The sequence below is a fragment of the Filicampus tigris genome, chromosome 11 (genome assembly GCF_054856515.1).
Source record: "Filicampus tigris isolate MCC_2025a chromosome 11, RoL_Ftig_1.0, whole genome shotgun sequence".
NCBI classification, from domain to species: domain Eukaryota; kingdom Metazoa; phylum Chordata; class Actinopteri; order Syngnathiformes; family Syngnathidae; genus Filicampus; species Filicampus tigris.
In genome coordinates this window covers 6787639-6812114 of record NC_141227.1, presented here as the reverse complement: position 1 = coordinate 6812114, position 24476 = coordinate 6787639, and the positions used below count along the sequence as shown (strand labels likewise).

The following is a 24476-nucleotide window of genomic DNA, read 5'->3' as shown; positions in this document are numbered from 1 at the left end:
TTTGTCCATTGCGTCAAAAGGCTCAAGGATATTAGAAAACGTTCGAGTGGTTCCACTGGTTCAAAGTCCACAAGTGCATGGTCTGTATCACTGCCGTTACTTATTGCAGAAAAAATTATTTCCTCAACAGCAAACTGTTAAGTTCTTCCTTGTAGTGGATGACGCATTTATGATGAAGGAAATGGGAGCTGTGCATTCAAGTAACATTCAAGCACATGGCGATGATTGATTTAAGGCCACATGACAGCCTTATGCGCTTTTTCCTCATTTTTCAGTGCTTTGCACCTGCCAGTAATTTTCACAAAACAATATCATATTTGTCCACTTTTCCAGTTCTGTGGTAATATAATAGCTAATTCAGTGATACCATATGATGGTGTCACTTGAGCACATATATTCTGCATTTTTCTTATGTATTGAAAATATATTATTAGTGGCTTTTTTTTTTTTCTTTACCTCTAGAGGCAAGAGTCACATTGCCAGCATCTGTCTTTTTGAATGCTTCCTTTCAATTTACTTTGCTTAACTTTTATTCTCATTTCCCGAAATCACTCATCATTTGCAACATGGTAGAGTTGCGCTGTTGCTCGATGTCACTCAAAATCTTTCTCAAAGCTTCTCTGCACTAACCACGTTAAGGACAGAATACATTCTTCTGTTGTGCTCTCATTGTCCACTGAATTCCCCACTGACGCTGGGCTCCCGATTTAATTTTTGCATTGATTTTGTGCAAAAAAGAGGCAAAAAATTGGATCACAGGAATACTAAAAGCTTTCGTCTAAATCAATCAGAATGCATGAATAAGTGTATATCTAAGTAATGCTGCGGTATGTTTTAAGTATATATATATATATATATATATATATATATATATATATATATATATATATATATATATATATATATATATATATATATATATATATATATATATATATATTAGAGCCTGCATATTTATTCGACCGATGTGTTCCTAGTCGGTACGAGTCAGTCATACGACGTCGAGAACAGACTGAACCTGTACCTCTTTGCGGTAACACGGTCAAAATTTAACTTTGTTCAAAAAGCTATACTATTCAACAGTCTACACGTTCGGTGTTGTTTTTACTAATTATTGACCGATCTTAAATGTTGAAAATTGCTTGCTCTCTAGGGACAATGCAATGTTGATGTTTAAACAAATGTGACATTTTTGGTGTCTCCTGAAAAGTGAGGATTTTGAAGGTCTGAGGATTCCGCCCAACGCCAGTGATACTTTGTATTCATGTAAAATTTCAGAAATAAATTTAAAGCTTCCAATAAACATATTCAGGGCCATATTCTGATGTTCACAGGTAAGTCCATTTTTAAGGGTCTGGACTTTCATTTATACGTATTTTCATGTCCAGACTTCTGACACAGCCACCGTACGGAAGTCGTGGATAAACACAGACACAACGAAGAGGTGTGATTCATTGACAACTGAGATTTATGAATGTTATTAAAATCAATAAAAAGATAAAGTAGGCTTTAAAATTGCAATGACTAATGCAGCGGATGCAGTGTAGTCAGCCAGTTGAGGTGTGAGAACTGCTACGGCCACACTTAGACTTTGAACGAGAGCATGCTTTCTTCCCTCTGCTCCATGCAGTATGAGGTGAGCATGGTTAACAAATTGCAATGCCCCCGCTCCCCAAAAAACATCCACTAGCACCAACATTCATCACCAATAAACATCATGGCTAAATCCCAGTAATGGGGAACTCATTAAATCTATATTTTTTTCAGTCTTTCTGTGTGTGTGTGGTGGTTGAGATCCCCTGTGCGAGATTATTGTGTTGTGCTGCATAGAGTGCATACTGTATCTGGCAAGGTGAGGAAATGACAGACGTAAGTCGATGGGAGAATATGAGCACAGCCAGAAAAGGCCACAGCTGCGTGACTTTTCCCTCTTAGGCATACTGTAGACTATGGCCCATAGAGCGTAGTCTCTCCGAATACTCCAAGTATGCGGCCCTGTGGCTGATCAGCGCATGGCAACCGACTGGCTCCAGGTCCAGCTATGACAAGTCGTGGGTAAATTCCTCACCTCTGTGCTTAAGTACTTATACTTGTCGGCAACAACCTTGACAGACAATTTTGAGAGTAAAAGGATGTGCATCATTTCACAAACGATGCAGGAAAGCATAACAAACTGATACATCCAAATATAATAGTTAGAATACTTGAATATAAGTTACAGTTTAGATAGAGTTGTTTCAGGGGTCATTTACACCGTGGAAAAAAAGCATGGACCTGAAAGATGATTGGCGTGACACAGTCATGACAGGCCAACTAAAAAACTAACGACATGGTAGGTGCTTGTGTCACATCTTGTATGTTGTCTACAAAATATGAAGTTGCTTTCTCCCAAAAAAAAAACAGTTGTCCTGTTCTTCTAAAAGTGTTGTTCTGGCAGCATCCTCTCTAATCTTGCCAGCAAGACAAAAACAGAATTGAGTTTGCGTTTCACATTCAATACATCTAAAACACCCTTGTCAAAGGATGCTCATTGGTCTGATCCTTTTTTCGTACAAAGTACAGCTTCGCATGAAACTACACCTGCATTCTCATAATTTCCTTACAATGCCTTCAAGGTTAGCAGATAATAGCAAAAAAAAGGATTGGAATGTCCATTAAAAAACATAGGCCAGAAATGCTTCATTCAGGGAAAAATGGAGATTATTTTTAACATAGCAATAATAGTAAGTGGACTCAGAAGGAAAAATGTGTTTGTGTAATCTTTCTGCCTCACTTTGTGATTTCTAGCACAGCACAACACAACGGACAGAATTCACTTGCAGATGAAATGTTTGTGAATAGAAGTGATTTATAGATTTGAACAAAAGTGAGCCGTGTGTGTGTTTGTGTGAGTGCGCATCGGTGAGGTTGTCTTCTGATGGCCGCCACTAAAAAGAGTAATTACTTCACAGATGGTGAGGGGCTGGTCTGGAGCAGACTATGTGATGGAGAACAATCATTGAGGCTTGATTGCTCAAGAAGCACAAGGCAGAGCTGACAGGAGGAGGGGTTCCAGAATGTGTGATGATGAGTGTGTGCGTGTAATAGAAATGGGAGGAGGGGACTGTTTAAGTTTAACTAGGCCACTGCGACCCATTACGGGGGTTGACAATGATGTGGTTTGTTACACACACGCAGAGTAGATCAAATCAAATTTCATGTGCTGCTCCTGGGTTTCATCTATTTGATTCATCATCACCTCAAGTATAAGGAAATCATTTGTATTCCAACACAGCAGCACAGTCATTCCTCCCGGTGGAAAGATGATTAAGTATTATATGGATAGGTGCAAATGTCATCCGGTATAAAAGGACCATAAATCCACATGTCACTTATGCAAAGTGATGTAAATGGGGTCCCTGATTAAGACACAGAGTCATTTAAAAAACAGGGACCGGCAGAACCTTGACACACGTACACCTACTGCGCCTCGAGCGCTCATACACACGCACGCACGCGCACTGTAACTCAATATGAAATTCAACACTGCGCACTTCACACAACACATGCGCTTTGATAACTCTCTCTCACTCTCTCCCAACACACACACACGCACACACGCGCACACACCCTGACAGTTATAGACACACACACGCAGAGTAAAATCCCCATAGCCATGTGCCTGCCACCCGAGCAGTTTATCAAGTAATTATTGTTTGATTACAGCGTTTCATTATCTGCACTGATTGAGTCACAACCAACGGCAAAGGTCAAGCGCCATTAACGCGCTGCTCCCGAAACATATTTCCACGCCGACAGCGTGTTTGCCCTCCCTCTCCTCTGAAAGGGCTAATTGCAAATGCATTTGTTTGAGGAAAGAAGAGAGGAGACAGCATGCTCCAAGTCCCACTGAGACAGAATATTAATCCCTAAAAAAAGAAAAAAAAATTGCACACGAATTCAGACATGTGCACACACTGAAGCAGTTCTGGGCCAATTCGAGATCAATTACCTGCCATGAAACCATTTCTGAAAAAGATTGATTGTTTTGATGTTAGGTATGAGACTATATGGAAGAGTGGCAGGGGCGGAGCTACATGGTTGCTAGGGGTGGCAATGGCTTCCCCTTCTCACTCTCTGGCCACTCCCACAAACGGGGGAAAATATTGATATTTGTGATTTTTCTGCCATTTCACATGTGTGCAGTATTCTTAGACAACTTGATACTCTTATTTGTAGTTATTTATATTAACTGCATATTTAAAGAATAAATACACACTTGATCTAAATCCGTATCTGTCTTTAGTGAAGAACATTCAATTCTTACAGTCAATGAATTAGACTCTGGGATAGTACAAAAAAGCAAAGTAACGGAAAAGAAAATGGGATTATCGAGCACATTTTGCAAGCAGTCATATTTTTCGCCATGATAAGGAGCGCCACATAATTCCTTTCTACATTTGCTGATTTCAGACCAAACACACAGGTTTACCATTCACCTCTAAATAAGTAGGCAGTGGTCAATTTCCCCTGGAAAATTCTGTACTCAGAATCCACTTTTCTTCTCTTTTTTTGAAAAAGCTGCTGTTCAGTGCCATTTCTTCTACTCCTATAATAGTGAACCCCTCTACTGTGACTAAAACAGTACACCCCTAGTAGAGAATTTATGAATTGCATTTTATTAAAAATATGAAGTGCTTGTTTTTCATGCATTTCTTCACTTTTCCTGTGGGCTGGACTGGACGCCCAGTGGGCCGGTTATGTTTGACATCTTTTCTTTAGAGTACTACACTGAATGGATGTAAACAGTACATCAAATTTAAAAGGGATCGCTGTTTTTATCCACTCAGTAACTGCAGCTGCAGCAATTCATTGTATACAAAGTTTCAAAAGGTAGCAAGGATTCAATGTGTTTTCAATTTTGCTCAATGTTAATCACTTTAACCCATTAGAGCCTAAAGCGCCTGGCTCAACAGCTCCCCAAAACCTAAGGTCGTCTTTGGAAATACCCTTGAAAACCTGAAGTTTTCCCAGAAATTCAACACAAAGCTCAAAGCTCTCGCAATCGATGGCGTCCGCCATTATGACTCCAAAGAATTCCAGAACATCCTCTGCGGGCTCACGACACCGTCACGTGTGTATTCTGATGCATTTCATTGGTTAAGAGAACAATAATTTGATTTAAAAAAAGAAAATTACGTATATGCTCTCCAGGCTTTTAGGGTAGAAAGACGCAACAGCGCTCCAGGCTTTAAGGGTAGAAAGACAGTTATGCATTCCCAGCCTTAATGGGTTAAAACAACTTGGTAACTACAATTTCACTCTGTAGAGGGGTAATTTGTGCCAAGGGGCAAGTAGTGCCACCCCTGTTATTTAGAAAACCATAGAAGAAGTTGGTCATGTGACCACATATTTTTGAGGAGACATCCATTTCACTCATGCTGCAAAGAGGGGATACACATGGATTAATAGGTAAGCACATTTAAGTTGAAAAATTTTTTTTTTTGCACTCCAAAGTAAAATGTTTTTGGTGCCATTGTTTTTATTGCTGTGTTTGAATAATTATGGACTACTTTGAAAACAGTTCACACATGTTTTAGTGGTTTAGTAAGCTACATCATGAGTCTATAAAGTTAGGATGATGCTAGCTCAAAACAGCTGAGGGATGCATTACTTTCAAAATGGTGGGCTTGGGCTAAATTGTGCCAAAGGGCCTAGGTCAAGTAGTGCCAATGGCGTAACTTCCCCTAACTTCTGATTATTTACTATGTATCATTTATTGTATTTTATTGTTGTTGTACATTGTATTCTTATATTTGATCACTAAAACTATGCGCCATTCGTAATTTTAGTCCAAAATACACTATGCCACGCACATACAAAAGGAAGAGACAGTCTTTCAACTCCTCTTGAGGAGTTGGAAAGAGCAGTGAAAGCGGTGCAACAGGGGGAGACCGTACATCAGGTTAGAAAGGAGATGAAGATCTGTAGTATGACCATAAAAAGATATATGGATAAGCTAGACAGCTAGAAGGGAGCACAAGTTCACGTTTCCCTGCACCATTGACAAGTGGAATGTCCAGTAGTAGGCCAAATCTGTGAAGATATTCAGATGCAGATGCAGTTTGGGGCTCATTTTGGAAGACAGTATTCACTTTGTTCTGACCATGTGCTCATGTGGCGCTAGGCCTTGTTGAAGCAAATTATGATTTTTGAAGCTTTGATGATTTTAAAACTTAAAATAAACATTCAACAAGTACTTACGTATTGAATTTGTCTTGCTTTTATATAGCATTATCGTTTGTGAGATTAAAATGATCTTTTTTACTTCAGTTTTCAACGACACAATTTACCTCAATGATTTCTGACTAATGGCACAATTTAGTTGAGCCACAAAAACACTTTTTTTCTAAAGCTATATTTCTCAAACTGTTTATTTAAGATCCAAAGTGATTTTATCCAGGGATGCACAACATCCTAAACTCATGACTCTCATTGGGTGGGCAGTCTGTCAATCTGGGTGGGCCTGTGACACCCATTGCTCCGTCCCTGAGATAGATATAGATATAGATATATATTCATGGGGAGTAATACTGCTGATAAAAAAACAAAAAAATGGCCATATGTAAACAAAACAAACAAAGAAAAATAAACACTGCCTGTCTTCTCAGACACCTAGTACTATTTATCATGAGAACCAAGCATTTTTTTTTTTTAAAGCTTGATTTAGTGCGACTTTGAATTGAACAAAAATAGTTGCATCACATACATTCTCTTGCAAAGTACGTTGATAATATTACAGGACAGGACAGAAGAGTACAGAACAAAATTCCTAAGCTGATTTTCTTTATAGCAATAGTAGCAGTGCAGTACTGTGCTGAATGTGTGTGTGTGTGTGTGTGTGTGTGTGTGTGGGTGTGGGGGTGTGTGGGCGTGTGTGTGTACCCCTACCTGGGTGGGAAAGATATTTCCAATTCATGCAGTCGATCTTTGAACACTGACAGTTCTTTGTCGTACTCTAAAAGCTGTGGAGAAAAAACAACAACTGAAAGGGTGCAGGAAGAGACACGCAGCAACAAAGTTCAATTACATTTGATCTTCAACTGCAGCAAAGGCAACTGAGCAACAAGCTACTCAAAACTTTAAAATGAGTAATACAACTATAGTATACTGTTTGTGTCAATATTAAGACTCCTTTCGGCACCCTGGTGGGTGTTCACAGACGGGCTATGACAACTTACATTTTATCTTTGACAGCTTTTCTGATAGAAGAGCTGCAATGACACAAACTGCTCAAGAACAAGAAAATCCAATGGGGACTACTTTGATTGATGACTATCCATCCATTATCTCTATCGCTTATCCCGTGCAGGGTCGCTGGGACATGGAGCCTATCGCAACTGACACAGGGCATGAGGAGGGGCACGATTGCGTGGCTGACAGATAGCGACAGACTCTCAATCATACGTCTGGACAGTATTTTCTGTGGAGAGAACCAGGAACAAACTCTACAGAAAAGCCAAAGCTGCGATTTGAACCTGAGGCCTTACTGTTGTGTAGCGAAAACGCTAACTTCTGTCTGGCTGTGCAAGTGCAGCCATTACTTTAGCAAATGTACTTTCAGAGACTGTTTCTTTTATCTGGATACTTTAAATCAATTTTAAATGGTTTCATGTCTTATTTCAATGTTTGCTTTTAATGGTTTTTAATTCTGTGAAGTTCTTTGAATTGCTTGATGTATGAATGGTGCTAGAGGAATAAACTTGCCATACCTAGTAGTAGTAGTAGTCAATATAGTCATCATTCTAAATAATAATAATAATGATGATGATGATAATAATATCAACAATGGCAACCACAGTAATAATAACACAAAGTAGAAAATAAACATTAAAAACAACAGCAATAATGACTGAATAATGTTCTCCTAACAATGACAAACCTGTCTGTTTGTCTGTGTGCGCGTTGCCCTGTCCGACAAGGGGGTTCTCTCGCCACAGTGCCAGTCCATCTACACACTCTTCATTAATCATGTCTCCTCACCCAGCTGTACTCACTCGCTAGAGTGTACACACACACGTCCCTCAATTTACCCCCTTTCACAAAAGCCATAAATCATTAGTGAAAAGTGCAATTAGTGGCTTCTTGTATACATTAATTATCTGGGAGATGAACAGGTAGCTACGGCACCTGCATGACTGCCTCCCTGAGAGACTGACAGCGAGGTTCTCTTAGCAACCCTCGGAGGGCCTCGCTCGGGCACTGCCTTTTCCTTTTAGATTGCGAGACATCAGCTTGGATGTGGGGCAGTTATTTTGATCGTAAAATGGGCTGTACTCCATTTTTCAAAGCGGGGAACAATTACAGTCTGACGATCCTAAGATGAGAAGCATTTGACAGGAACTGAACAGGCAAGTGGACATTAAAGACATTACATCGGTGTATTACATATGGCGCTACGTTGACACGTACATGATGAAATATCATAAGCGATGACTCCGTGCACATGCGCGATATCCGGGAGGAAAGCGGAAACAAGGGCCCAGCCTGACAAATTCTCACTGTCTGTTCAAATCATTGTCGAGTTGACACGTAAGCGCGAGTCTGATGTCTTTGCGCTGGCTCTCTGTGTTAGTATTTGTGATTATGTGTCAGCCATGTAGAACAGTGGCCATTACTTGCAGCCAGCGGGGCCTCCCAGTCGGAGTCTCTGCGGTTCAGGAGGGCAGATGTGCCGCATTCATCAAACTCACACTGCCGGGGTCATAGGAGAGACTCACACACTGTGGATGAGGGATGGCAGAGCATGGGATGCAAGCCCACGCTCCACTGTCTACCCTGTCCCACCATCCATCCACTGCACGTGCGTGTCAAAACCCAATCAAAGTGTTGCAGCACACACTATTATTCTGTTATGACCCCACCAAAATTTTGTAATGACCATAACTGCCGGTAGATAAGATTATGTTCTGAAAATTGGGGTGCTGGTCACCTCAAACTGTAGTCAATCTAGAACAATTTTTGATCGAGCCAAAAGTGCAATGCATCGTTGATCGTTTGTGCCTACTGCCAGGCTATAGGAGTTAAGTAGCAAAATCCACCCATTTTTAGCCATCTCAGGGGGCGGCCATTTTGTCACTTCTGTCGACTGAGAACAAACAAAGTTGCTCAGGGCTCAGATAACAACCAACCAGTGCTCAGCTTCAGAAAACAGGTGAGATTGGTCATAACCTGAGCCCTGAGCAACTTTGATGTCATTTTCAGTCAACAGAAGTGACAAAATGGCAGCCCCCTGAGATGGCTAAAAACGGGAGGACTTCTCATATTCCACAAACACAATATTAATCAGAAAACCTTGTCTCAACTAGTGGGCCTGCATAGAACATATTCTTGAAAAAGAAATTTGTGTTGACTTCCTCTTTAAAATGAACTGTTACTGTCTTAAGCCCCCATCACCGCCAGAATCTGAATGTGAAATGATCTTTCTCGGCATCAAATAAGTATCAGTCTAATGTAGCCTACTTTGAAAGCTTCATACAGATACATACGTCCCACCTTACATACAGTACACATACTGTATTTACAGTACACATGTATCATTCTAATATAAGATTGAGGGTTGGACACTGATTGAGGTAAATGGGGTATAATACAAATACTTTAAGTGGGTGGAAGAGTTGATACAGCAGATGAGTAGCATATGGCCGTGTGTGCTTGCGATCTGTTCTAAGTGAATGTTGAGTAATTCATTCAGGTGGATGGACAAGACTGCATGCCAGAATTTCACACTACATTTAATCCGTGGTCAATTAAGCATAATGCTCTGCTGCTGTGGCGGGTGAGTGGTTTAAAAATCAGCTTATATTGGTTCAAGGCCTCTTGACATTATAAAGCCAACAGTAGTTTGTCAACCAGAAATGACCTTGGGAGTTGTGGAGGAGGTGATGCCAGATGATGCAGTACAATATCACACAGGGGGAAGATGAAGAAGTGTCTGGGTAAAAACTACCCTGTCAAGAGCTGCAATTTCTGACTTTGCTTGGATGAAAAATCAGATCCTAAATCAGAGAGGCGGTGATAGTTGAGGCCCGAAGTTGAGAGGTACAAAACGGGGAATATGAGGTGTTCGGCCCCCAACTGTCCCTCTCAGAGTACCGGTGACTCGTCCACCATCTGTAATTGTGCTTTGATTTAAATCTTATCAAATATCCTCTGTGACAACACCTGCTGCCGTTAAAAGCCGTCAATAAATGTTGGGGTGAAAGGTCATTTAATTTGATTTTTACACCTCATACTTGGCTTTCATTGCAAGGGCAATATTTTTCCTTCTTTTTTATGGGACCTTCATTATTTGGTGTGGAAAAGCAATAAACTGACTGACAGAGAGGTGGCCGATTGGTACCATGAGAAGATCAGAGCAAACAAAGCTGAAATCTACGGCGTACTGCACTGCTGAACTTTCATTTCCATGATAACTGAATTATGCGGTAAAGAAGTTAGACGCATGTCAGGAAAAGGACACCAATTCCACAATTTGGGTTAACGCACGGAAAGAAATGCCTTTGGCTAACTTTTCAAATCGTGAAGATCAGATTAAAGTACATAAGGCATACAGGCTACATGGACGCGGCAGCTGCACCAGAGACACACAAGGAGCAAACAACAAATGATTCCACTTTGATGGTCAGCTTTCATTTAGCATATCTTCTCTATCTCATTTGACAATTATGACAGGCAGAATATGGGGAGAACATGTTTTTTTTACCCTGAACTAATTTTTCTTTTAATGTTTCTTTCATGGTAAAGGAATCTCAGGGCTTTAGAGGAATAGTGCACGCAATGCTGCCAGCATGAAAAAGAGAGGCAGGTCAGACAGCAAGGTCCATCACTTACTAGCACTACCACACACCATCTCCTCTCTTGGTTCCCCATCTGCCGACACCACACGGATAAAGTTACAATAAAGAGATACTGAAACAGAATCAATGGGCATGGAAGCGGTATGGGGGGGGGTTGCGGGAATGATGGTGGGGGGGCGTCCTTTGGCTGTATGTCGAAACTATGTGGGGACTGCACAGGCACAAACATGAAAGAAACACACACGCACACACACTCTTCCATCTCTCCACTGGAGCAGAGCCCCGCCGTGCCCCTTGACGCCACAAGAGCCCGGAAAATTTAATCTTCCCAAATACTCATCAGGGCTCTCCATCGTCCCGCCGTGACAGCGCCGGGGATAATTAATTATACAATTTCGATGGGAATATCGACTAAACAAACCTATTAATCATAGCAAAAGTCAATAGGCATGGACACATTCAATCATGTCCCAGCCAATGATTACTCCTCTCAAAATACAATAATTATTTTCAAGTGCTGCCTCGAATTAAATTTCTGTCAAGCTGGTACAAGTCTTGCAGTTGATGAAGGGGGCAATGATTTTTTTTTCTTCCCCTTTCCAACTCGAGGAGGGATATTTATCCATTTCGAAAGGTAGTTTGTTTTATAAGGATCATAACATGGTGTGTTTAACCAGACCATCAGATTATCTCTGAAGCCCCTATTATGTCATCTATCTTTTCTGACTCGGACAAAGAGGAGGAGGGATGAGCAGGCTCAATGTCATAGGTTGGCTTCCCAATATAATGATGCCAAAACATGATGTAGTATTGTGACACTTAGTGATGGGGTTCTGAAAGTTTTAGTACGTACGATTTTTCTGCACTATTATACTTATCAAAAAACACAACACCTTCAATTAAAAAAAAAACAAGAACCTATTTATCTTTTAAACAGGTCATACATGACAAGAAAAACTGATGCTCCGGAAAATCAGTGTAAAGTGTGGTCAATGGCAGCTACAGCTCTTATACGTTGGTAAAAGAAAAGTCTATATAGTCAATAAAAAATAAATTAAACCAGTAATAAGTGACTTGGAATGAAGAAATGATTGAGAGTGGATGAATATACAAAAGGTTAGGAGGCATTTCAGTGACTTACCGAGGTCCCATTGTTTTCCCGGAAAACGTCTTGGTTGACATAACTAAAAAGCTTCTTTTCAAGCTGAAGGACGACCTGAATCGATGGCAAGAGAGAGATGGACCTCTGATTAATACCATTACTAATGGGACGAGCACTTAGTAATTAGAGCACTAATGAACAGCGCTGTGCTGCAGTGTTAAGCAGTTAATTCAACACGCATGTATAATATCAAATCACACTGCATGTTAAACCTACCCATGATAATGAAGGACATTTAACATACTGCCCATTACCGGGCAATGAAACAAATGATTGTATTACTAATTAAGTTTGATTAAATACAATTTATTCTCACCACATTTAGATTTGCAAATGTGAACATTTCTATTGAATTTCAATCATTACATTCCCCAATATTGACCACTGGAAAGCTGATGCATGGAACATTTATGTTAATTATATTTTTATGTTCAGTGAATTATATAAATACAAGTTTCTTATCATCTAAGTATGCTACAGTAAATAAATACAAAATAAGTTACTCCTCTCCAGTCCTTTAGATGCCTATGGCTGTTGAGCCAAAACATGTTCTACAAGTGGATATACAATATCATTCCGTGCAACTTTCTGGTGTGAAAATCTACACATTTATAGAAGTAAAACATTCAATTGAATATAAAATCAATGTTGATTTTACTAATGCAACTGAAGGTCTACATTATGGAAAATATATCATCCGGCTTACCTTTCTGTCATTATCACTTTCTCTAAATATTAGCTTGTCGACTTCATTGGTGTCCGTGGTTCTTACTGTCTGCATGGTGGCAGTGGAACAGAGAGTCTGAAGGTGAAAAAGGAAGAGATAATACAGTATGTGCTTCGTGTTAATATGGACAACCTCATAATGTTAAGATAAAATGCTGTAACTGCCATACCAACCAAACCGCAAACATACGGTAGTTTCCTCAGTGGTCTGGTGACAAACAATTACTACAATGAGGAAACCCAACACAAAACATCTCTTCAAAGCATTTTACTGATTTTAAAGACCCTTCCCACATCTGATCACCTCACTGTCCTTTCTCTTTGACTGGACCAATGTACTGACCCCATAGACTGTGTATATGTTTAAATTCCCCTTTGTGGACTCTTTCAACAATTAGTTAAACATTCGACCATCTGTGTTTGAAGACAGTTGAATGAGGTAATCCCTGAGCCCGTGGTTCCCATACCACACAGCAGACACTGGATGAGCTGATTGAAATTCAAAGCACAGATTAGATAATCGGGTCAAGCCAATATAGTGAACAGAAAGGCCCTTTGAACTAAAATGTCCCAAATCAGTCCAGCTTTGGCCATGAAGAAATGTCCCGGCTGGCACAGTAGATTAGACCAAATGCTGTGAAGAGGAATAACTTGCCCACTGCATCGCCTCCATTTCGCCATGTGTGCCTCAGTCTAACCACAAGTGCATATTTCGAAATCCCTAACAAATCGCTCCATCTTTCACTCATTTAGGCAATCCAAAAGCAGGGTCAACATTGTCACCTGGCAGCCAAATGCTAATTTGCTTAAGTGCGCTTAAGCAGCTTTGTGCAATGAATAGGCCAAAGAAGGCACAAGTGAGAGGGGCAAGAGATACTTTCCCTGTCAAAAAGTTATTGTTCCATCATCCACGGAAAATCTGCTTTTTCCAATTTTGGTTAGCATCTAATGCACAATTTGTGGATATGTTTATGAACGTATCAAATAATCTAAAAGTCTTAAATTATATATAAAAACATTATTAGATTAATAGTCATGCAAAAATTCACTTTGCAAATTCAGTACAATTTGCCATTTAACATTCAACACTGGGAATGTCATTCTGTTTGTTTTAATTTTTGAACATTTTAAATAACACAATCCTTAATTTCTAATTATCGCTAATAGCATTCATTTATTAATTTTCATTTTAACGAACATAATAACTATGAGGCTTTATGTCTCCTAAACATATTTTTGGCGCTGATTTAAAAAAAAAGTCTACTTTGTTTTTCTCGCACATCAGGTTTTTGAGATATTTTCATTTTTTGTTTCAAGTTTGACTTATAAAAGCTTGCGCAATTTTACTCTGCGTGGTAATTTATAGCTATGACATTTCAGAAATACATTTCACCTGTTGCTGAACATAACTAAAGTCATAAATATTACAAATGTTACTTACCGGTATTATTAGTTATTAATAATAATTACTATTGATACTATTGTTATGAAAACCCGATGCACTAGAGAAAATTTAGGGCAGATTCAGAATCAGCGCAATAAATTATTTTTGAAAAGTTTACTTGCATCACCAATTAAAAAATAGTAACTATTTGTTGACCAGTGTAACTATTTCTTATATTTCTTTGCTGATTGACAGGTAGAAGCCAACTGCCTGACGTAGAGGTGTGTGTATCCATTTGGACTAAAATAAGGTTTTGCGCTTTATATGGCTATACAGTGGGTGTGTCAAATTAATTAAAAAAAATAAAATCAAGACTTGTAACAGGGGCATGATACTTTTATCGTATTTTGATAATGCAGTTTGTTGGTTAATTAAAAAAAAAAATCAAACATGAATGTTAAACATGTTTGAAAAATGGAGATAGAATATAATGCATTACACGTTTTTATGCAGATGATAGTAGCATGATCACATTGAAGTGGATTGTGGCAGCAAATAGGGACCGACCTGTCACAGCTCCCCCTCCTGTAATATAATGTAAAGACTCAGTTCTAATTTACCCCAGTGCTCCCTTTCACAGGAACTGGCTCCACATAGACCAAGACAAGACAAGGAACTTGGTCTGTTATTTAAGGCCAAATCAGTGCAGTAACTCCCCGTTATGACGGCCGGGCAAATTTTTAACCTGACCATTGCATTGGAAAGCACATGCGATGACGAGACACTTTCATTGATCACCAGAAGTGAGATGACCAAAGGAAAGGAGGATATATTCACTATTTGGGCATTTGATCAGATCTTGTAAAGTGACTTGGCATTACATTGCTGCATTATGTGTCACAGGTCAACAATGAGTGTTTGTAGAGGGCCAGAAGCTGGGGGCTGGGATGGGAGGTCGCAGAGAAAGGCGCTGGCTTTATGCATCAATGGAGGATAATCTCATGACTGTCGCAGGAGGAAGCGGCTGTTTAAAGGAGCTCTCTATTCCAGCTGCTCCTTTTAGTGGAGAGGTTAAAGCAATCTGCCCCACTTGAAAGACCAAAGACCCACACACACACGCGAGCCTTCTGTCTCTAGTCCTTCCAGCAGATGGAGGTGAACCACTATGCCAAACTTAAATACTGAGAAACCCACCCACAACATATTTGACAATGTCAATGGGATCTACCATATATTACGGACCATTAGGCGCATCGTATTATTAGGCGCAATATCAATGAATGGGTCTGTTATGAAACATTTTCTGACATAAGATGCACCGGGTTATAAGGCACATTATTTTTGTGAAGCATTGTATGGTAAATCCTTTATTCTAATTGTACCATATGTTTATTTGATACATTAAGCACTATTATTCAAGGTTCAGACCGGACATGAAATATTGGGTAGCACCGCGTGTCTTGCTTGGTTTTGTTTGGTGTGCAATTACAAGGGGGTTGCTACGAGCGGAGGAGGGGATCCTCCGACACACGAAAAAAAAGTTGGAACATTGCTCGTCAATATGATGACCGGTGGTGGTGTACTTTATCCAACCATTTTTGTCCAGCTATTAGAAAGTGGTTGTGTAGTTGACCTCGCGGTCCAACATAGCATTGTAGCCGCCAGAAACTCTCAACTTGCATTCGGTCTGACAGCAGCTAGTAAGCTAGTAGGACTACATTTCCCATGATGTCCTAGTTCCGGTATGACGAAAAAATAGACACCTGCTAGTAGAGGTGGGCGATACATATCGTCATCGATATTGTTGTCAACCTTGCTTTGCACGATGTGTAATTTTACATTATCGAGTATCAATACTGCCTTGAAAATCATAACGAGTCAGTCGACGGCTACAAAGTATGAGGGAATGCTGAAACCCTCATTCGGCAAATCAGGCTGCATTGACGGCAGAGGAGCAGGAAGTGATAATCATTCGACGAATGAGCCGGCAGGACCCAGTCACGTGACTCTGTCCGCAATGCAGCCGCTCTGTTTCAAGTATGGAGGAGTGTCCAGCGTAAAATAATAGCAAGGCGCAAGTCCATGTCGTCGGTAGTCTGTAAATGGTTTGATCTTGACAAAACTGACGTCGGTGGGAATAACATTGCCAAAACGGTCACCATGATGAGCAATTCTGTTGCACCATGAGCCATTGGGATTACGAGGAAAACTTGGCGACCGCGCAAGCACCTTAAACACACACACTCAGAAAACAGAGTTGAACCAACAAATATAAACGCACGCAGTCGCACACACACGGCCAGTACTTTAGCGAGCAAGTCAAACGTGACAGGCTGGATGTTCGGTTAACATTCCGTTTACACGCTTGTAGTCCGCGTCATTCATAACTAGCCTGTATTCCCGAGGCATGTTGCACAAACTACGGTGGCTTATTAGTGTGACGCCAGGATACACCCAAACATGAATAGTCACAAGTCACAAGTTGACATATCACAGCGATGAATGAGTGTGAAAATGCACTTTTCTGTAAATTGCAGCTTTGTTATTCAACTTTATTCTGAATACGGAGGCCAATGTATGAGAAATGGTGTTGTCATGACGACGTCTTTTTTTCCCTATCTGGGTGACACATCTGTCACACAAATCACATATCAAATACATTTATTTACCATTCTGATTGCTCTAGTAGTTGGCAGTGGTACACCAGTACCTACTGCAGCTCAAAGTGTCATATCATTATGGAATAACAGCAGAGACATTTAAATGACATAAATATTCCAAAAAATCAATGTAAGTCTATACATAATTTTTTGTTCTTTATTGTTAAATATTGTCCTAGAATGTCATTATGTTTTGCAGAAGCTGTATTTAGAAATTTAATGTTCACAAACGCTGTCTATCCACAATTGGTCAGTGAAGCAAGTGCAAATTTAAAATATTTTTCGTAGAATATCGTCAAATTATCGTTAGAGTTTTTTGAAAAAATATTGAGATATTTTTTTTGCCCATATCGCCCATCCCTACCTGCTAGCGATTAGATGAGGATGAGAATCGCAACACAAATGTAATAGGAAGGAATTTGAAATTTTATATAAATCAAATGAACTGAAAAGCCAACATCTATCAATACAAAGGGAGCATCCCATTACAAGGTGCACTGAATTTTTGAGAAAATTAAAGAATTTTAAAGTGCATCCAAAAACTATGGTATATTATAGGGCTGTACAAAAAAAACATGCAGGTATCCAAATAAAAAAGCTTACTTACTTATTTTTTGTACAAGAGTCATACTGCCTTAGCCTGTTGCATATTTAATTAGTGTTCCTGATTAATTCCTTCCTTTTGAGGGCCATGCATATTGTACGGTGCTCACTGATTCTTTTGTGAACAGCTGTTACATTAAACTGCCCCCAGGGGACATATCATTTTAACTGAATTTAATTGAATACTGTTAATATACTGTGGTTAATCAGACAAACACACATACAAAGGATACACATACATACAGCACATACTGTATATAGGCTACACATCAAATTACACAGTATACACATGCACATACAATATATATATATATATATATATATATATATATATATATATATATATATATATATATATATATATATATATATATATACACACACACACACACACATATAGATATATATATATGTACGTATATATATATATATATATATATATATCCGTACGCGAAGGACATCATGGAGATGGAGATGGCTGTCGGTCCATTAGGTTCACATTCTGCTTTTGTTCGGTGTTAACAGAAAAAATGTTTGCTCACATACTGTATGTACGTTGAGCAACTGCCTGGATCAACAGTAGCTCACCCTGGTGTTAAAACTAAGAAATGCAATACACTCAGGCAAAAGTTGAAGTGTGGGCCATATTCTATTCTATTTTTAAAAATTCTTGCGGGCCAATTAAAACTGGACGCTGGGCCGCAGGTGGCCCACGGGCTGTAGTTTGGACACCACTGCAGTATAGGATACAGATTTACATTCATATAAAACAAAGCTTGACATAAGCGGACTCGCATCAAAGTTTGCGAGTCAAATTTTGCAAATTGTGCCTCAATCAAACACTTTGAAACGCAAAACTGTGAATGGGTGTTTAGTGTTTATGTAGCAAAACGCAGAGTTGCCAAATGTTAACAAAATCACTGAACGCTAACTTATTACGCCAGCACATCTAATGCATTGAAAAAAATCAGAGTGCCCGCCGGTCCTGAGGGTTTTAGTTTTCCCTCCAGGACTCAGGAGGTGGGGAACACAGCAGCATCGGTGGGTTCCTCGTAACCGATCGGGGAAGAGCAAAAAAAAAAAAAGAATAACTTGTACACCAGAAAGTCTGCTGTGACACCTCCCACATAAGAAGCAGGAGAGACTTTCTGCTAGTTTGTCATTGCCATCGAAGTTAAATGTGACTACACTGTTTTTTTTTCAAGGTGTTAGGGATTGACGGATGGGTGAAGGGATTGACGGTGTAAGTATTTTTTCAATGTTAAACACTAGTATGAAATGAAGCTAATGATCTTCCTTCCTTTATCCTATCAAACTTAAAATCATTCAGTAATGACCCATTCCGTTTATTTACAAATCAGTTCACTTCGGTCAGAAAATTGTGTACTAGACTGTGCGGCAGGAGAGACAAGATGAGTGGACAATGAGCTAACTATTCATTCTTCATTACTGAAGGGTTCCCCTTTTTGTCAGCTAGGGCAGTGGCATTGTCAGAATACACTATTATTTTCTAGATAGAGGTTGCCAGCTAAGTAAACGTGTGCCAGCCCTGCTGGCAGGTTCAACGTGAATTGCTTAGCACCCTGATCACTTTTGCTCCATTTGCAGTCGTTCATCATACCAATTCTGCATGCATGATTGCTATGTCTGCCCGAGTGAGGGTGGGAGGGGGCCATTCAAAGTGGGTATCAACAAATTTGGCCTACTGCTTTACAGCTAGCTATTACACAGAAAAGCCAGTAAATCAGTCGGGACTCTCCCCACCCAATGTGACTGGACACAAGCCAGAGTCATCCACTCTTCCCTCCCGTGGCGGGCTAATTTAATGCTTCCAAACAAAGATTAATCACTGACAAACAGAACAGGATTGTGATTCAAAATGGAGGTGAGGTGAGAGTGGACACATTATCAACGGCAAAGTTAGCCTGAGCGTGACCCACCGATCAACTGTTGACCCTCGTAAGGCAACCCGCCGTCGGCCTGAACGGCGAGCGACGCAGAAACTCTCAACTCTTCCTGTGAACCCACTGGACTGTGTAATGGTGAGTTTTGTTGGCAATGTGTGCACCGTAGGAGGTCTTCCAACCTGCCACGCCCTCGTCAAAAACGAGCTTGGAGAGGTAAAAGGGCATGCGAGATAGTGATAATGTCCCCTATTTATCTTGTGCATTATAACATCTGGGAAACTTCTCTAAAAACAATGGCGAGCATTGAGGGCTGCCATTCGGGTTTTACCTTCAGAAACCAGCCAAAAGCATTTGTCCTCTTGGAATAGATAATAGACAGGCCACAAATCATTCAAGACAACAGGACGAAGGGGTTTGTGAGTGTGTGAGAGAGAAACCCAATGTATGTCTATGTCTTGCGTGTGTGTGTGTGTGTGTGTGTGTTCCCCCCTGGTATTTAACTTCTCTGCTGGCCCATTCTGCAGGGCCCCACAGGACAAATTGCCCAGCATGGATGTCTTTGAGAGGCAGTGCAGCGCGCAGAGAAAGCGACAGGGCTGAAACACAGGGAACAGGCCCATAAAAATTCATCACTTTGACCCCAACGACCTCCTGCAACTAGGGGGGGTTCACGCACACACACACTCGCATGAAGACGCACAAGCCAACCAAACTTACACTCAAGGTTACAAACCACGACTCTAAAACATACTCCACACACTTTGAACAGTCTTGCACTCTTCAGTTAACCCTGTCCTATAAGATAAGTGAAATCCCAAATGTGGAAAGCCTCGCCCTCAGATATTCATAGTGACAAGCACAATAGCCATGGAAAAGCTTTCTACACAGGAAAAGGCCACCAGATGCTTCATTGTGACTCTGTCTCTGTGTAGAGTAGTCGCAGTAAAAGGAGGGTGGGTTCTTCTTCTGTGGCGCATTAGCCCCAGTAAGAGGAGGTCATTGTCTCAAACCCGGGCTCTTGACACATTACGGCCACCTGTACAAAGAAAAGCTAATGAGAGATTTAATTTGAGATACCTCCCCTGCCACTTGCAGTCAGCATTTTGAAACCAACCGCGGCAGATGTCTCCAAGACTGTTTAACGTACCCACTTCTCTTAACCTCTCGATAATGCCATACATGGACAGATGACTCAATAGCCACCTTAATGTAGCAACCATTTGAATGCAGTTAGCTACGTTTGCCGTGTTTCTGAAAGCAAGCTTTGTTATCGGAAGGAGTAGTCACAAGCAAAACTGTCATTCACTCCCCCCCCGCCCCCACCAAACAATGCTAACTTAAAAAGAACATTTGTCCCGTTAATGAGAAAAAAAAATTCATGTCCAACTGTGCCACAGCCATTGAATCACATTTAAATATAGCCAACAGAATCACTATTGATGGAGTATAAACACTTACTAAGCACTTAAAAAACATTGCACTCATTTAATTTACCTATCCCACCATAGCTCTAGTTAGGAATCAATTAAAGGAAACAGATAGTGAGGTAATCTGTTGCTGCTGAGTCAATTACTGGATATCGAAGAGGCACTCAGTGATTAGTGATTATCCAATAAGAATGCAGAGTCTGGTGGGTTCATTACTCGGGCATTCGACAAAAGGATGGGATGGAACAAATACTAAAGGAAAGGAAAAGGAAAAGTTGAATACTTAGCTTTATCGGCCAAACAGACAACATACGTATTTGGATTATTCATTCGTAGGTGTTCACGCTATTCAACTGTGACTCTACAAGCTAAAACAGGAAGAATTTGTCCTTTGCTTCCCACAATCTGATTTCATAGAGGCAGGTGACCAGCTTTTTAGTGAGCATTAGAAGGTGAAGACCCCAATGAGGCATAAAAGCCCCTGTTCAACACAGAGAACATTGATTCATTCCAGCTCCACCCTTTAATTTGTTTGCATCATTTCATCTTAATGATGGGCTTGTCTACCCGGGTGAGAAAGAGGTGTAATTCAGTCAAGGAAAAGGGAAAGAGGAAGGTACTGGAAGTGGGGTGGGGTGTTGACACCCCAGCACAGAGCGCTAGGCAACCATCTAGTGGGTGGGCTTTGTGATACATTTTACCAATTTTTCATGCCCATCCCTCTTGGTGTGACCCCACTCAGGGCCTTTTATGCTGCTGACAGCTCTGCGCAGGAAAACATGCTGCCGCTCTGATAGCATGAAATCGGGAACAAAGACCCCCAGGGAGAGGAGAAGGGGGCCACTGAGGCCCACTGTGCTCCGGTCCCGCCTGGCTCTGGCCACAAACAGATGTTAGGCCAGCCCTGACTCTCTCAGACCGCCGAAAAGGGAGGCCCTTTCGGATAAATGGGCCTGAAATGCATTGTTTTGGGCACCCACTAAGACATAAATGGGAGCAGATCCCTAAAAGGGCTGGTCAATATGTCCATCACTTATAAATCACACAAGGAGGACTAAAAGCCCATGAATTCTAATGTGGCCATTAATGAGCGCTCTTAAATATGATGGGATAGTTGTGAGCAGGTGTGAGTGGAGCTTAGTAACTTAATGTCAGTGGGCTGAGCTGTTTAAAAGCTCATGGTGCCAACACTGAGTTTACAGCTGTAAAACAATGAGCCCTTCCAGAGAAGCACCACCGATGAAGATGACATTAAGTCCACACAGGGAAACAAAGTTGATGGGACGATCAATTCTAGTTTGACAATAAAAGACAATTTATTCATTACTCATCATTGTCCTCTCTCACTTTGCAAAGGCTTGAATTCAAGCCATTAAAACACCATGAGGTAAATGTTTTGCTCAAGTGAATAGGAATTGTGACGGACTTGTTGAGTGAGCAGCCATGTGTAGCCTCTCTTTTACAGACTGCTTCTTTGCATATGCATAGAGCAAACTCAAATGATTACAATGCAGGAGACAGCAAAGAGGATGCTATGTGCAAAGGCTTATGCAACCCCCATAGTCGCAACATTATTTTGGCAGCATCGCCAAAATTCAGTTTTGGGAAAACTGAGGAATGCGTTAGTTAAAATATTTTCAACCTTTTGAAAAACGAATGCAAGTAGCACATTTAGCTTAATAAAGAGTCGGGACCAAGTTGATCAAATACAAACAGATATAATGGATGATGATCTGGCAGAGGAAATTCTCAAATATGTCAACCTGTGTAGTGGTATTGTTAAAAAAAAATATATAGATCAATATAATGACAACAATGTTATATTCATAACAGGGAACCGAAATTAGCACTCTTGGCCAAAACCAAAAACTCAAAGAGAGGAAACCAAGGCCAAAAACCAAAAGGAACCTAAAGACAAATGTCCTCATCTGGATCATTTTCTGCACTTTACCAAATTTGCAGAGGACTATGTTATTACCGCATTACCAATTCCAATTTTTTTTTTTACCCAATGTGTCCTCTATCAGATTTTTTTTTCATGTACAGTGTGTTTTTTATTTCCTAATCCGACTTAGGCCTCTTTTATATGTGGATATATAAACTGGACATGTATTATATCTGATGCGACAAAAAAAAAAAAAAAAAAGAAAATCCCAATTGGGCATCACGTCTTGCAGTGTAAACATGTTTTTTATTTTGATGGTAAACGTCTTTCGGATGAAATGCGATCAAATTTTCCATGTACCTTTAATTAATATAAAACAATTGCATCCTAGTATTTTTTGATAATAACAAAACTTTTGACAGAATCAACAGGAGACAATGAAAAATTGAACACCAATTTGTCCATGTTCAAAAAGGAAACATTCACGTTTAAGTTCGCAAATATGGTCCCTTGTCCTGTGAATGGCTACAGCTAAATCGCTAATATTATTGCATCTGGAAAGTACAGTACTGATCGACAGGAGAGTGATCTTCTACACCTGACTGGGCCCAACTCAAGGGCTTATAAGGCCATGCTCCCTCCCAGGCCCTGTTAGTGCCAGGCTCTGCGCTCATCCTTGACTTGGCTGGTCACACCATCGTGCTGTTGGCATGGTGTTCCCAGCTGCCAGTCACAGAGGCCCCCGCCTCTAAGGCATAGCCGGTGCCGGGCTCAAACGGCCTGTTGTTAATGAGCAGGACCAACAGAAGCTACTGCTTGTTCTTTCTTTGCCAGCGTTTTAATTATATGGACATCACTTCCAGCAAAGCTGCATCGCACAAGTTAAGCCCTCATAGCTGAACTCTTTTTTTCTGTGTCTTCAGCGCTGTATTCATTAGCATCAAACACAAACAGAGAAGATAGCGAGAGAGAGAGAGAACAGACACTGTTGTCTAGAGGGAATAGTCTCCTTCTATATCCAGATGGGTTATCTGTGATATAATGGTTCCTCATTGTGATAGATTGGACTGTTTCAGCCAGATAATATGCCTTCATTGTATTGTTAAGAAATCCTTGGCATCAACTATGCGGTAATAAAGAGGCACGGGTCAACTAGGTGGTGCTAATAACCCTGTTTAACTTGCATAGTGCAGTAAATGGGTGGAGTTACCTGCATTCAGACAATTGAGATTGTGTCAGGATGGTTGTCTAACATAAAAAAGCAGCTAATTTGCTAGGCTAAAGCAAACCATCTAAAGAATCTACAAGTACGATCCGACCCAGTGTGACCTTGCAATACATACAAAATCCCTGATGACTTGTTGCAGGAAGTCCATTTTTTCGATCATTAACACACAAAGAAACTAAATACATTTAGGACATAAAATACTAGAAACATTAAGGCTGCACATTTGACTATTTCCTACAGTGACTATAGTGAAAATCTATTAAAAGATGAATTGTTATTATTTCATATCAGCTTGAAGAGGATTGCAAAATCTCTTTCTGAAAAGTCTGAACTCCTGTTTCAATGTCAGCGTTATATTGAGCAGAACAATGCCTTCCGCAGCAGTTGCCACAGCAGAGATTGTCATGGAGGTAGCTCAACTTCTCATAAGTCATGTTGCTCTCCTTTGTACTGCAAACATGGTCAACCTGAATGAAAAGTGCCTCTGCTGGTCGCAGCCAAGTACTAAACACGTTTTTGACCAAGTTGTATAAAGACACAATTCATCAACACAACCAATTTTACATAATTGTCCAAATTCTTAATGATCAATCAATTGATTACGAGCCAGAGCCCTTAAAAAGTACATAAAAATACAATGGTGAGTGTTTGTTTAC

The 24476-nt window shown here is 40.3% G+C and overlaps 1 protein-coding gene across 2 annotated transcripts in view; it reads right to left on the bottom strand.

The window, feature by feature from the left end:
* inpp5a (inositol polyphosphate-5-phosphatase A) overlaps positions 1–24476 on the bottom strand; it is a 166941-nt gene that overhangs the window by 23161 nt on the left and 119304 nt on the right. For both annotated transcript variants that reach the window (XM_086045492.1, XM_086045491.1), the window contains exons 10-12: positions 12707–12802; positions 11980–12054; positions 6931–7004 (exon numbers count right to left, since the gene is read on the bottom strand). In XM_086045492.1, the coding sequence (XP_085901618.1) occupies positions 6931–7004; positions 11980–12054; positions 12707–12802 (245 nt within the window). The remainder of the gene's footprint in view (positions 1–6930; positions 7005–11979; positions 12055–12706; positions 12803–24476) is intronic.